General features: G+C 45.9%; 1 protein-coding gene across 1 annotated transcript in view; it reads right to left on the bottom strand.

Annotated features, from left to right (window-relative positions):
• Positions 1–14,401, bottom strand: part of LOC119972898 (laminin subunit alpha-3-like) — a 412,206-nt gene that overhangs the window by 230,264 nt on the left and 167,541 nt on the right. The window contains 4 exon segments of the mRNA XM_038810443.1: positions 3,872–4,004; positions 8,699–8,791; positions 8,793–8,856; positions 12,552–12,651. Of these exon segments, the coding sequence (XP_038666371.1) occupies positions 3,872–4,004; positions 8,699–8,791; positions 8,793–8,856; positions 12,552–12,651 (390 nt within the window).

Below are 14,401 nucleotides of genomic sequence, written 5' to 3'. Positions count from 1 at the left end.
GGTGAAACCTGTTGTGCAATTGGGAACATTTTGACTGGTAAGTTTAAAGCTCGTGCCAATTTCAAATGTCAGAATGTAATGGTTCATGACGGTTTAAGCATGGTTTTAATTCAGCGATTGATCATAGAGTTCTATCCTTAAAAGGTTAAGTTAGCTAACATTGGGTAAGTGGGTGAAATTGCTTTCATGCATTCAACAGTATTGGGAATCTGATTTAATCTGGACACTGTGCTTTGATTTTCACAAGGTCCAGACATCTGATCAACCTTTGAAATAAATTGAATAGATGCCAGACATTTTTTGCATTTCAATTCCACCTTGGTGAAATTTTGAAAAGAAAAAGGAATAGATGGTTAGCCATTTAGTTAGACAACTTCAAAGACTCTATTGTACCGAGGTCTGTAGGATTTGTTTAATTAGTTGCCCCATTATGAATTCATGGCTGAGTTCCAAACCCTAAATCCACTTTATCGCATTAACTCAGCTGGGGTTTTTGAAACAACTGGGGAGCGTGCTGTATTCTTTGCTCGATTACAGGAGCAAATGTTTTGCAGGCCTTATAAGGAGCCCTTTGTTTATTTTGCCTGATTAATGCGCATTTCAGAGGAGATTGTGGGCACGATTCTCCGATCGCGGGACAGTGTCCGCGCCGTCGTGAACGCCGTCGAGTTTCACGACGGTGCGAAATGGGCGCGGGCACTAGCAATTCTGTCTCCCACAGGGAGGCCAGCACGGCACTGGAGTGGTTCACGCCGCTCCAGCTTCACTTCCTGGCGCGCACTGGGGGCAGCACCAAACCGCACATGCGCAGAGGCTTTACGGAACGCGCCGTCCCCGACGCAACATGGCGCGGGGGTTCTGGGGCCGGACACGCAACAAAGTAGGCTGGGGGGGGGGCAGAGGCCGGCCCACCGATTGGTGGGCCAGACCCCATCGGAGGCCCCCCCCCCATGGACGGAGCCCCCCTCCTCCACCCCCCCCCCCCCCCCCCACAAGTCTCCCCTTTGCACAGAGTTCCTGCCGGCAGCGACCAGCGGGAGTCTGCTTTTTCTCTTTTTCTGGGCGGCCGCTCGGCCCATCTGGGCTGGGGAATCGGCGGCCCGGCCTCGTACAGCGACCTGCGACCGGCGGCAATGGCGCCCACTGTCCGCACCTTGGAGAATCACGCGCCAGCGTTGGGGTGCGGTTGCGCCGATTCTCCTGCCCGGCGCGGGGCTGGAAGAATCGCGCCCACTGTTTTTCAAGGTGAAATTCAAAGGCATATTTGTTTGACAGTTTTATGAGTTTCTAAGAGGGGCAATATTTTTCAACTGGAGTTTGAATAGATGATTTTTTTAAATGTCATGAGCATTTCAAAGATTTCCCTGTGTTATTATAGGGCTCCTGGGTTCTGTCCATAGTGGATACTGGGGGAAGAGGAATAGAGTGGCAGGGGGGGGTCAGGGGGAGGCATGGAAGGATACCTAAGTAAGGGATGAAGGCCTAGGAGCCTAACAGTTATTCATAGAACTGGGCCGATGTCCAAATGAACTGAGGTTCCTCCTCTAACTTGCCAGTTATGACATTCGCCTGCCTCTGTCCCCACGATGGTCTGCATCAGAAGGTGGCAGCTCCAACTCCAATCTACCCGTGACTCTCCCAACTCTTAATAGCATTTACATTGGTGTTCAATCAGACCTTGTGATTCCCGAGTCAATGATGAAAACTCAATTAACAAAGGCAAGAATCCCACATGCTTTATCAACAGCTTTATCAACTTGCCGTACCATCTTTAAAGATGTATATATGTGAACCCCCAGGGCCCTCTGCCCCTGAACCCCCTTTTTAAGAAGAATCATAGAATCACTACAGTGCAGAAGGAGGCCTTTTGGCCCATCTAGTCCATACCAACCCTCTGAAAGAGGATACTGCCTTGGGGGTGGGGAGGTAATTATATTCTTTTTATCTTTCTGTTGACGACATCTTTGTCAATCTCCACCAACTGCTGCCCCCCCCCGCTCCACGCCACCCCCCTCCCCCGACAACAGTATATATCTGACCCTACTTCCAGGTTTCTCTATCTTTGATAAAGAGTCATCCAGGCTCAAAATGTTCGCTCCCTTCTCTGTGTACAGATGCAGTCAGACCTGCTGTGATTGCCCAGTATTTTCTGTCTTTGTTTCAGATTACAGCATCCATAGTAATTTTGCTTTTAGCAATCCAGAGGCCGGGACTAACCAGAGGGCACAATCTCAGACTGAAGGGACAATCCTTTAAAACCGAGATGAGGAGGAATTTCTCCAGCCAGAGGGTGGTGAATCTGTGGAACTCTTTGCCGCAGAAGGCTGTGGAGGCCAAATCACTGAGTGTCTTCAAGACAGAGATAGATAGGTTCTTGATTAATAAGGGGATCGGGGTTATAGAGGGTCGGCAGGAGAATGGGGATGAGAAAAATATCAGCCATGATTGAATGGCGGAGCAGACTTGATGGGCCGAGTGGCCTAATTCTGCTCCTAAGTCTGATGGTCTTAATTCAGAGATATGAGTTTAAATCTCACTGTGGTTATTTGGGAAATTTTAATTCAATTAATTGAATAAAAATGTACATTAAAATATAGTTTCAGGGTGCCCGAGAAAACATCGGACTGTGATAAAATGCTGTCAGGTTTACTGACGTCCTTTAAGGAAGGAAATCTGCTATAATTACCTGGTTATGCAATTAGGAATGGTAATAATTGCGGTTCTTGTCAGTGATATCCCATTAATTAATTTAAAAAAAAACTTTTTTAAAAGAGTAAAAAATGTTAGCCCACATATTTTAATCCATTGTATTGAGACATGACAACAAACAACCAATAATTTAAACTTCTGACCCAGCCAATTAGAAAACAGGAATTAGAATGTTAGATAATTCTGCAGAGTTTACATTGGTTTTCCCACAGGATTGCATGTTGCAACATAGTGAGTTCCATAAAAAGTTTAGGCAGCAGTTCCTGTCGGCAAACATCGTTGTAAATTTTGCTGCGATACTGCTCTCGAGGAAATTCCGGACCAGTCAGTTTGTTAGCTAACGGTGGAAGGCACGTGTACAGTTAATGGTCAAACACAACTGCAGCACCTCGAAGACACAGGCTGACGTCACCATGGTTTATTATGTTACACAGGTTGCCAACCTTCTGGATAGTCCTGGAGTCTCCAAGAGTAAGTAAAAGGGTATACCGCCACGCCGTTTAGACTGTGAAGTGAGACCAGGTGAAGTGGAGCGCCAAAGCGACCACGGCAGAGAGGCTGAGGCCGAGGGAGAGCTTCAATCACTTCAAGGAAAGCTCTATGGGCACCTTTTGTCTTTAGTTACAAAAATATTGGAGATGGGAGAAAAAAAAACTTAACCAGCCAAGAATCACCCAATCCAAGCAATGGTGAGCGTGTCCACTTCCCAGTTGGCATTGGTGCACCATGTGGATGGTGCGCTGGGCAACCCATAGCAGGAGCATGGGGAGTGGACGGGGTAGTCGAAAGCGGGATGTTGTGTAAAAAACCCTCCAGGAATACAGAATTGGCAACCCTATATGTTACCCATGCAAATGCAGCACTGGCTGTATTTGGCAAAATCCAAAAGGATTTAAAAAATAATTTTATTATGAAATGAAAATCGCTTATTGTCACGAGTAGGCTTCAATGAAGTTACTGTGAAAAGCCCCTAGTCGCCACATTCCTGCGCCTGTCCGGGGAGGCTGGTACGGGAATTGAACCGTGCTGCTGGCCTGCTTGGTCTGCTTTAAAAGCCAGCGATTTAGCTGAGTGAGCTAAACCAGCCCCTATTACTTACCATAAAAGGGCAATGAGTTCAGGCTGGTTAAGTTTTTGGACCATCTAGACTGCTCAGCCTTACCTGTGCTTGGTTGTGCTCGATAAACTGCTACACGGCCGTACACCGTAGTGAATCCGGGGTTAATATATCTGAAGGCGATGCGAAACATATTGAGGTTTCTATTCTCCACATGCACTGTTACCCTCACGTTATTCTGTAAAAGTGAAGTTAATTAACACATGACTGGTAGGGTGATCTGGAAGCAGAGTTAACAGCAGTGCGAGGGAGCACATGCAGAATGAAGGCCAGCCAGTTGGAGGGAGATCCTTCAAAGTCAAAGGGAATCACCTCATACAGATAAATAAGGGTAGTAAGTTCGTATGTTAAGATTTCGCAAAGATGGTGGACAAACTAGGTGCAGAAAAGAAAGCCACTTACAGTTACAGCAAGAATCAACATTTACTTCCTCAGTGATTGAGATCCTTCCTCTAACAGGCTTTGGGGTACGGTTCTTGTACCGGAAGATTATGCGAAACAGATTAGGAGAAGTCACAGGGATAGACATGACCACCTCTGGCTGGGAAGAAAAAAGCAGTCAAAGGAGCATAAAGGAAAACCCAAACTCCACCACAGCAGAAGAATCACACTAAGTAGCACTTGCACGCCATAAAGCAAGCAATGGTGTTGTCTGCATTGGTAAACCCAAACTGTAGCAAGTTAGTAGCAGAGATGTTTGGAATAAAAAAGACACATAGCAAGCTTAATTCAATGCCTAAATTATAATATTACATAAGATTACTCCCCTTTAATAACAAGATAATTTACAACTTTAAATTACCGAGCTCTTTATAGTGTGAAAAGTTGAATTCTCATTATGTACCTGCAAAGATACCTTACTTATAATGGTTATAGCTATCGCTTCTCGGCCTTTTGGCTAAGGTGAATGAGAGGTCAGGTGTCATGCCTGGATCTGGTATATCTCTCTCTTGTGGGGACCATGAATTGGATTCAATTTGAATTGGTTTTTGGAGAAGGCAAGGAGGTGGATTAGGGGTTTGCCCCTGTCCACACTCTTGAGCTCTGGCTTTGTAACTCTGATAAAGTAATAATTAAAAAAAAATAATGGTTGTAGCTATATTCCCAGTCAGACTCCACAAGAATATCTTTTACAACATATCTCAAAGAGTTTGTGCTGGTACTTAACTCCATGGTGGGGTGTTGTCAGGACGCACCTCTGCACACGTGGGTATTGGAAATTTAAAACACTCTCCCCCAAAAAGCAGTTGCGGCGAGGGATCAATTGTCAAATTTAGAAACCAAGATTGAGATATTTGTTAGTTAAGGGTGTTAAAAGTCATGGATCGAAGGTGGGTAGATGGAGTGAAGATACAGATGAACCATGAGCTATATAATGAAACAAGCTACAGGCACTGAGTGACCTTCTCCTGGCCCTCAGTCCCAATGTTTGCCCATCTTATTTTCGGAGGACAAGCCATGAAAACCTTGGGAAAATGGCATTTCGGACTTGGGAGAACTCCCATGGAAATCCACCCTGAACATATCTGCTTGGAGAGTAACTCCAGGAATAATTTCCTTAGTGACAACTTAAAACTAGGACACTAACTTGAATTGGAAAAGCACTTTTCTGAAGAAAAACAAACTGGAAGTTGCATAGGAACAAAAGAAACAGGAGTAGACCATTTGCCCCCCCAACCTCAAGCCTGCACTTTCAATCCATAAAATCACGGCTGGTCTGATCTTGGCCTCCAATACATTTTCCTGTTGTTCCTTATACCTCGTTCAAAAATCTATCTCGGCTTTGAATATATCCACTAACTCGGCCTCCACAGCTCTCTGGGATAGAGAATTTCAAAGGTTTGTGAACGTAAGAAATTTCCTTTCATTTCTGTCTTAAATGGGCAGCTCCGTATTCTGAAACAATGTCTCAGATCTAGATTCCGCCATGTGGGGAGACATTTTCTCAGCATTTAATCTGCCAATCTCCCTCAGGCTCAATATAATCACCTCTCATGCTATTAGCACAGTGGTTAGCACAATTGTTTCACGGTTCCAGGGTTCGATTCTCACTGTCAGTGTGGAGTCTGCATCTTCTCCCCGTGTCTGCGTGGGTTTCCTCCGGGTGCTCCGGTTTCCTCCCACAGTCCAAAGATACATAGTCAATACATAGAACATACAATGCAGAAAGAGGCCATTCGGCCCATCGAGTCTACACCGACCCACTTAAGCCCTCACCTCCACCCTATCCGAATAACCAATAACCCCTCCTAACCTTTTGAGACACTAAGGGCAATTTATCATGGCCAATCCACCTAACCAGCACGTCTTTGGGCTGTAGGAGGAAACCGGAGCACCCGGAGGAACCCCACGCAGACACGGGGAGAACGTGCAGACTCCGACAGTGACCCAGCGGGGAATCGAACCTCGGACCCTGGCGCTGTGAAGCCACAGTGCTAGCCACGTTTTACATAAGAACATAAGAACTAGGAGCAGGAGTGGGCCATCTGGCCCCCCGAGCCTGCTCCGCCATTCAATGAGATCATGGTTGATCTTTTGTGGACTCAGATCCACTTTCCGGCCCGAACTCCATAACCCTTAATCCCTTTATTCTTCAAAAAACTATCTATCTTTATCTTAAAAACATTTAATGAAGGAGCCTCAACTGCTTCACTGGGCAAGGGATTCCATAGATTCACAACCCTTTGGGTGAAGAAGTTCCTCCTAAACTCAGTCCTAAATCTTATTTTGAGGCTACGCCCCCCAGTTCTGCTTTCACCCTCCAATGGAAACAATCTTCCCGCATCTATCCTATCAATTCCCTTCATAATTTGATATGTTTCCATAAGATCCCCCCTCATCATTCTAAATTCCAAAGAGAGGAGTCCCAGTCTACTCAACCTCTCCTCATAAACCAACCCCTTCAGCTCTGGGATTAACCTAGTGAATCTCCTCTGCACACCCTCCAGTGCCAGTACATCCTTTCTCAAGTAAGGAGACCAAAACTGAACACAATACTCCAGGTGTGGCCTCACTAACACCTTATACAATTGCAGCATAACCTCCCTAGTCTTAAACTCCATTCCTCTAGCAATGAAGGACAAAATTCCATTTGCCTTCTTAATCACCTGTTGCACCTGTAAACCAACTTTTTGCGACTCATGCACTAGCACACCCAGGTCTCTCTGCACAGCAGCATGTTTTAATATTTATCATTTAAATAATAATCCCGTTTGCTGTTATTCCTACCAAAATGGATAACCTCACATTTGTCAACATTGTACTCCATCTGGATTGGCCATGATAAATTGCCCCTTAGTGTCCAAAAAGGTAACGTGGGGTTACTGGGTTACGGGGATAATATGGTGGCACGGGCTTAAGTAGGGAAGAGCATGTGCAGACTCAATGGGCCGAATGGCCTCCTTCTGCACTGTAATTCAAAAATTCTATGATAAACTCTAGCGAGTATGGTCCACCTGCTTAATCTTTTTTCATAAGTCAACTCTTTCATCTCAGAAATCAATCTCGTGACTTCTTTGAACTGCCTCCAATGCAAGTACATCCTTCCTAAATTCCTTCCTTTTCATTCATTTCATTTCAAAAACTCAGAGCTCTAGTGTGGTCTCACCAACAGCCTGTGCAGTTGTTGCAAGACTTCACTACTTTCCATGCTCCTTGCAAGAAAGGTCAACAGAAAGAGTCCAAACCATCCACAATTTTCTTAGGGTGGGCAAAGCCCAGAGGGGCCTACTCATCCTCTCCCCAATTGCCGTCTAAAAGTGGCCAATCCCACCCTGCCTCAACTTTGAGGCTGGCGGGAGTAATGGTGGGGGGGGGGGGGTGCCTGGTGGATCACGGATCACCCTGCTCGTGTCTCTGGCAGGGAAAGAGGGGCGCCGCCCTCGAGGATACCCCAACCCATATAAGATGTGGTTCCCCTCAAGTGCCGCTCCCCACAAGTGCTCACTCCCTCCCACCCTGGCACATCAAGACCTCTACCCTTCTTCTACCTGCTAACCACCACCAACATTCCCCCACCCCCCAACAGGGCCTCCCCTCCCCTCTCTGAGACCACCTGGCCCTGGACATCGGGCTTCAGAATCTGGCAGCTCCAGTCCTGGCCATTGCTGTCACCAGCGTTGCTGGGATGACACAGCTGCCAGCCAATCAGGTTGGCCAGCATTTCTCTGAAGCAGGGCTTCTTCCTGAGTGAGGGGTGAAATCCTGGCTGCGGCAAATTAACACTCCTCGCAGCGTCAGCTCCGGGGCTGCTGCAATCAACCTGCATGCATTCCCTACCGGCTGGAAATAACACTGTCCAAACAATCCTGGTCTGTATAAACTTCAAAAACAAACTGCCTGGAGAAGAGTGGACAATATCTCCGCTTACCTGACATTAAAGAGCAACTAATGCACTTTATGATCCCAAACAGGGTAAATGTATGGGGAGTCACATTGTGATCAGACGTATAATTGTCAATTATGGGATGTCATTATTTTGCAGATCTGCGCGACTGTATGACTGGGCCGGTTATATTCCTAAAAAATTGAATTTTGCTGCTGTGATAGAAATAAAACCCAATAATCTTACCATCAAGCACATCCTAGGCAGGATCTTTAAAACATATCTCTAAACTCCCTCCCATTTCGAACATTTTTAGTACATAGTTTTACTTAGTCTCATTGTCATCTAACTATTGCAAGATGCTTTATCAATTAAAGGAACATATGCTCACAATAAATGTTTTCAAACCGAATGTTCTTTAATCCCTTTAAAACGGTTAAAACTGTCTGCACTGTGCAAATTTAGACTGTGTAAAATTGATCCTGAAGCTCTTTCCAGCAGACCTGAGGGGGTTAGACCCATTTCACCAGAATCTTTGATCACACTACTTGCACTGTTGACATTTGCGCATAGCCTCTCCAGCTGAAGTGCGGGAACTCCTGTGGATCAAATCCGAACCGAACTGCCCTTCCATTGGGCGAGGGTGCCGTCTTCAATCTCATACTTTAAATGGTGAAGATCTGCAAAATAGTGGTTGCTCCGTGGCCTCCAAATACAGGTTAGATACTTTAATCTCAGTGCAAAATATCATTGTGCAAAAGTTATAATTATTCAGATAGTATTTCGTTCATGAAGAACATGCATTTATCATAAGATCAGGATTTCTTAAAATAAAGGTAAGTCCGCCATCGGCTGCTTTTCCCTTTGAGGGGGAGTGCGACTGGTGGTGTTTAATCCGAGGATCACCAAATCTCAGACGAGGGCAAGGTTGAGAAGGCGGGACTTTCATGAATAACCTCAGCCTGTGCAGGTATTGAACACCTCGCTGTTGGCCTCTCTCTGCATCATGAACCAGCTGTCCAGCCAACTGAGCTAAACCAGCCCCAGTACTTTACAACTAAATGAAGTGTGGTCACGGTTTGTCATATAGAAAATGCAGATATCAATGTATACAGCAAGATCTCACAGACAGCAATGCGTGGATAGTGGCCCAATTAACGGAATAAATATTAGCCAGAGACTAGAGAACTCTCTGCTCTTTTTTCAATAATTCCTGGGATGCTTGAATGGCCATCTGAGAGGGGAGATGGTCCCTCTACAATAATAAAATCCTGTTTTTTTTCCCCTTTGCTTCTTGTTTAAAATGCACATCAAGAAAAACTGTAATGTTTAGACATTAATAAAACCACCACTTAAGAGTGGTTGTTAATGCCTTTTTTCTGGTGAAACTTCTAAAACATCAAACTTAAATTAATTGGACCGTTTTCCGCAATTGTAGCTACTTAGGCATTTCCACCACTTGTGATCAAAGTTAATCAGCATCCTCCTTAAACCACTTATTCTTACCACCTGCACGACACTTAAGAACTTTGGAACAGGAGGAGGTCATTTCGTCTCTCAAGCCTTTCAGCTACTCAGTTTGATTGTGGTTGATCTATGTCTCAACTCTATATACCTGTCTTTGTTCCAAATTCCTTGAACCTGATTGATCTCCCCTTAGGGCTCACGGAGTACGAGCTCCCCGCTGAGGGATGGAGGCCCAACAATGGGCTCTTTAATTCCCCAGGATAAAAGCAGGCCCAAGCAGGAGCGGCATCTCAGGTTGGTCCTGGCTGGGACTTGGGCTGTTGTTTAGTTGCTGTATTCCTGAGCTGTGAGTAGGAAATAAACTACTTTTGACCCACCTTTTTTGGACTTCTCACCGACTACAATATTGGCGATGAGGATAAAATGGAACTACCGACGACGCTGCTGGCCACTCAGACTACAGCTGCTTATCAATGCAAAGGAGCAAGGCTTCCACTGTGCCAAAAATGCCGCTCATCAGCAGAGTTGACGCGTTTGATGCAGTTGTGGAAGGCAGGTGGAGCAAATGCTCTATTTCATCGTGGCAAACGCTATTACTGGAGATCGCCTGAAGGTGATTCTTTTGACCACCTGTGGGGCCCCCACTTTCAGTGTCATTGAGAGCCTACCCTACCCTGCAACACCAGACTCAAAGACATTTGAGGAATTGGCGGCATTCTCGACAAACCACTACGGCCTCAAGCCGTCGGTCATTGTCCAAAGATACCGTTTGAATTCGGCTGGGAGAACCCCGGGGGTTCTCTGTGACTGAGTTTCTGACAGGATTACACAAGCTAGTGGAATTGTGACTCCGGGTCATCCCTACCCGAGATGTTACAAGACCGCCTTGTAAGTGGCGTAAACAACATGGAGAGATTCCTGCTCTCTGGGCCCGATCTAACTACCCCAACGGTTAGCACTGGGACTCCACAAAAGGGGGCAAGGTGTACTGGTCCTGGGGGGAGGGGGGGGGGTGGCATGTTCCCCACTTGAGGCCTCGAAATGAAAGAGTCCCATTAGATAGCGGGGTCTTTCTTCACACTGCCAGAGGCAGGAAACATCTGGCTAAACACGTTTCATTTCCGTTAAATGGCACCCTCTGTCTCACTGATCGTATTTGCTTTCTAAATGGTCCAACTTTCTATTTGCTGATATTTATGTAATAAATCTCTTCCCCGGGATTAAAAAAAAACGGTCTTGTTTTTCCTGGCACATGTGATCAAAGATTCCTCCTTGATTTCTCTGCTCACTTGCACAGAGTGTATCACTATTGGCCACAGGTGTTCTAAACACAGGAGAGTTTCTTTACTGATGCAACAGTTTAATTAGTCTTTCAGCTACAATATTAAAATAGCAATTTTATTTCAATGCTCAGAGGTGAGATGTTTTTGAGTAAACACAGCTGTTTCTGTCTGCGATAAAGCAAGCAATTAAGATGAATTTGGGAAGCTGATGATTAGTGTACCATTGGTTAGGTAAGGTGGAGAACCAGCTTTGTGCACTGGGAAAATACCCTGTTGAAGCTTTAGTTTGAAGGCTCTGTTGTATTCTTTGTAAAACTCTTCCTTACTTCTATCAGCAATGGGATGTAATAACAAAGTGAAGGTGGACAATCCTGTTAAGAAAACTATGCTTATCTTGTTGAGAGCAGAGGTCAGGAATGTGAACTCCCGGTGGACCGCGGAGCTTTTACACATACACAGACTGGGACTGGAGTGTTATGGAAGACTGATGTCCCAGGCAAGGGACAGGGAAAGGCCCAAAAGGGAGAGGCCCCGAAAGAAAGACTCAGGGAGGTGTAGAAAAGAGAGGAGCAGAGAAACAGCCTCCAAAGTGGGCAGCGTGGTAGCACAGTGGTTAGCACAGATGCTTCACCGCTCCAGGGTCCCAGGTCCGATTCCTGGGATGGGTTACTGTCTGTGCGGGTACTCCGGTTTCCACCCACAGTCCAAAGATGTGCAGGTTAGGTGGATTGGCCAATGCTAAATTACCCTTAGTGTCCAAAAAAAGGTTAAGTGGGGTTACTGGGATAGGGTGGCGGTGTGGGCCCAAGTAGGGTGATCTTTCCAAGAGCCGGTGCAGTCTCGATGGGCCGAATGGTCTCCTTCTGCACTGTAAATTCTACGTCCTAAATAGGAAAAGAGCTGTGGTCGACAGACTCGGAAAAGCCCTGGTAATCGTAGGGAGCTCAGGAGAAACCCTGAAGATTCAAGATGGCAGCCGGAGGTTGGTGATTTTGTGTTGCGGTCCGCTGGGCAAAGGTACCTCTTTGGAGCAGGAATATTCTACTGGCGTGGCCAAAGATGTTGTGCCAGCGAGTTGGTGCTTGAGTGCATGTTCGGGATCCAGGGAATGGAATCTTGGGAGACATGCCTGAACCATGTGCGGTGAGCTGGAATTGGTACCATCCAATTTGGAGCAACGTTCAGAAAGGATGCCCAGGACAGATTCTCAAAAGTGAAAACTGGAACTCACCACAAGAGAGACAAATGTCAGTGAGAATGGCTGAGTCACAGTGTTTCTGACACCTGGTTGGGTTGTTGGAAAATCTGTGGACTCTGACTTGGTCGCATTTGCCATTTAGAGTGGCATATTCAACCACAGTTTTCACATGTACCACATATTGACCCTGAACGTTAGAGCATAAGATAGATTTTGTAAATTGTTTTATCTTTCTGACCTTGTCGAGTAAGTTTTTGTTTCATCAAAACCCCGGGAAATCTTGCGGCTCCATTCACTGAGCAAGAATCTTGAATCTCAAACGTTGTCTACTTTAAATAAACCGTTAGTGGGCACTACCTGGGTCTCACCAAAACCTTGGGGGTCTAGCATCAGAACAAATCCCCCACAAATATAGTGCATAATGAGGGCAGAAAATGTGCATTGGGGGCTTACTGGTTGCAAATACGCCCCTCTACGTTCAGTCTACACTGGCAGGTCCCTGACGACAGATTGCACGTTAGATTAGTCGAACCTCCAATGTCACACTGGCAGCCTGTCAGTAGAATAAGAAGAATGAATAAGAATTCATCATTTTGAGCAACCTCATATAGCACAATCCAAATTCACAAAAGCCAAGCAAAATACCGTGGATGCTGGAAATTTGAAATAGAAACAGAAAATGCTGGGAAGGTTCAGCAGATGAGGCAGCATCCACAGAGAGAGAAGCAGAGTTACTGGGGTGAATTCTCCGCCTGCCCATGATCATCGGCGGTGCACCATCACTCACTGCAGGATCCTCCATTCACGCTGCCAGCTAAAGGGATTTCCCATTGTGGGCACCCCACGCTGCCAAGATACCTGTGAGGGTGGGTGCGCTGCCGTCAGAATGGAGAGTCCCGCTGGCAGAGAATTCACCCCATTATTTCTGGTCGATGATCTGAGCTCAGCGATTTAACAGCACTTGCTTAAAAATGTGTTAATTCCCCACACAGTAAAACTCTACAAACAGCAATGAGGTAATGATCAGATATTAGTATTTTAGTGATGCTGGATGAGGACTAAATGTTGGCTCGGATAATCTCCTTATTATTTTTCAAAATAGCGTGTCTGCATCTTTTTTTACGTCAATCCGAGAGGGGAAGGTGGAGCTTCAGTTTAACATCTCATCCAAAAGCAGCACCTCTAACAGTGGCAACACTTCCCTAAATACCGCAGACCAGGCCTGAAACTCAACTCTCCTGAGTGGGACCTGAACCCATGACCTTCCGACTCATGAGGGAAGAGTGCGACCAACAGAGCCACGGCTAACATTGTCAAGAGCCTGGACGATGAGTCGCGACCCGAAACGTTAACTCGGTTTCTCTCCACAGATGCTGCCAGACGTGCTGAGACGGGCGTTCTCCATGAATGGCCACAGTCCTTGAGGGGCAGGTATGCTGTTAGGAAGGGAATTCTAGGATATTGACGACATGTCGATGAAGGAACAGCAAGCGACATGGTCTAAGTCTGGATGGTGTGAAGACCTGGAAGGAAATCTGGACAGGACTGGTGTTCCCATGACACTTTTAGTGGTCCAGCTAACAGGAGAGGAAGGTGATTTGAAGTAAGCTTGGTGAATTGCTACAATGGCTCCTGTAGATAATGTACTTTGCAGTGTCATTGCACAGATTTGTGGGACTAGTGGATATGGAGTCCAATGCTAGGGTCTCCAAACAAACAACATGCTCTGTCCTGGACAGGTCATTAGAGTTATTGTAGCTGCCCTAATCAGGGTGAATAGTCAGTATTCTATTACGCTCCTGACAAGCTTTGTAGATGAGGGATTAGTCTTGAGACGGAAACTGGTAGAGTCTCCAACAATTCTAACCTATTGAGTTTGTCATACATGGGATTGAATATCACCCTGTCATTATTTTAAGCAATGCTCGAGGCATTCAGGCCTGAAATCCTGTTCTTTTTCATCTCAAAAGATCTTCATAGAATCACAGAATCTACAGCACGGAGACAAGCCCTTCGGCCCAAACTAGTCCATGCCAACCAAAAAGCCCATCCAAGCTAACCCCATTTGTCTGCATTTAGCCCAATAGAATTAATGGAGTGAATCCTCACCATTTTCTATCCCAGAGGGCTGTAGATGCTCAATCATGGAGTATATTCAAAGCCAAAATGGGCTACTCAAGGAATCATGGGATCTGGGGATCTGGTGGAAAGGTCAATTGATGAAGAACATCAACTATGGGCTGGTTTAGCACACTGGGCTATACAGCTGGCTTTGAAAGCAGACCAAGGCAGGCCAGCACACG

The sequence above is a fragment of the Scyliorhinus canicula genome, chromosome 10 (assembly GCF_902713615.1).
Source record: "Scyliorhinus canicula chromosome 10, sScyCan1.1, whole genome shotgun sequence".
NCBI lineage: Eukaryota > Metazoa > Chordata > Chondrichthyes > Carcharhiniformes > Scyliorhinidae > Scyliorhinus > Scyliorhinus canicula.
Note: the sequence above shows the minus strand (reverse complement) of the source record. Positions and strands in the feature narration are given on the sequence as shown.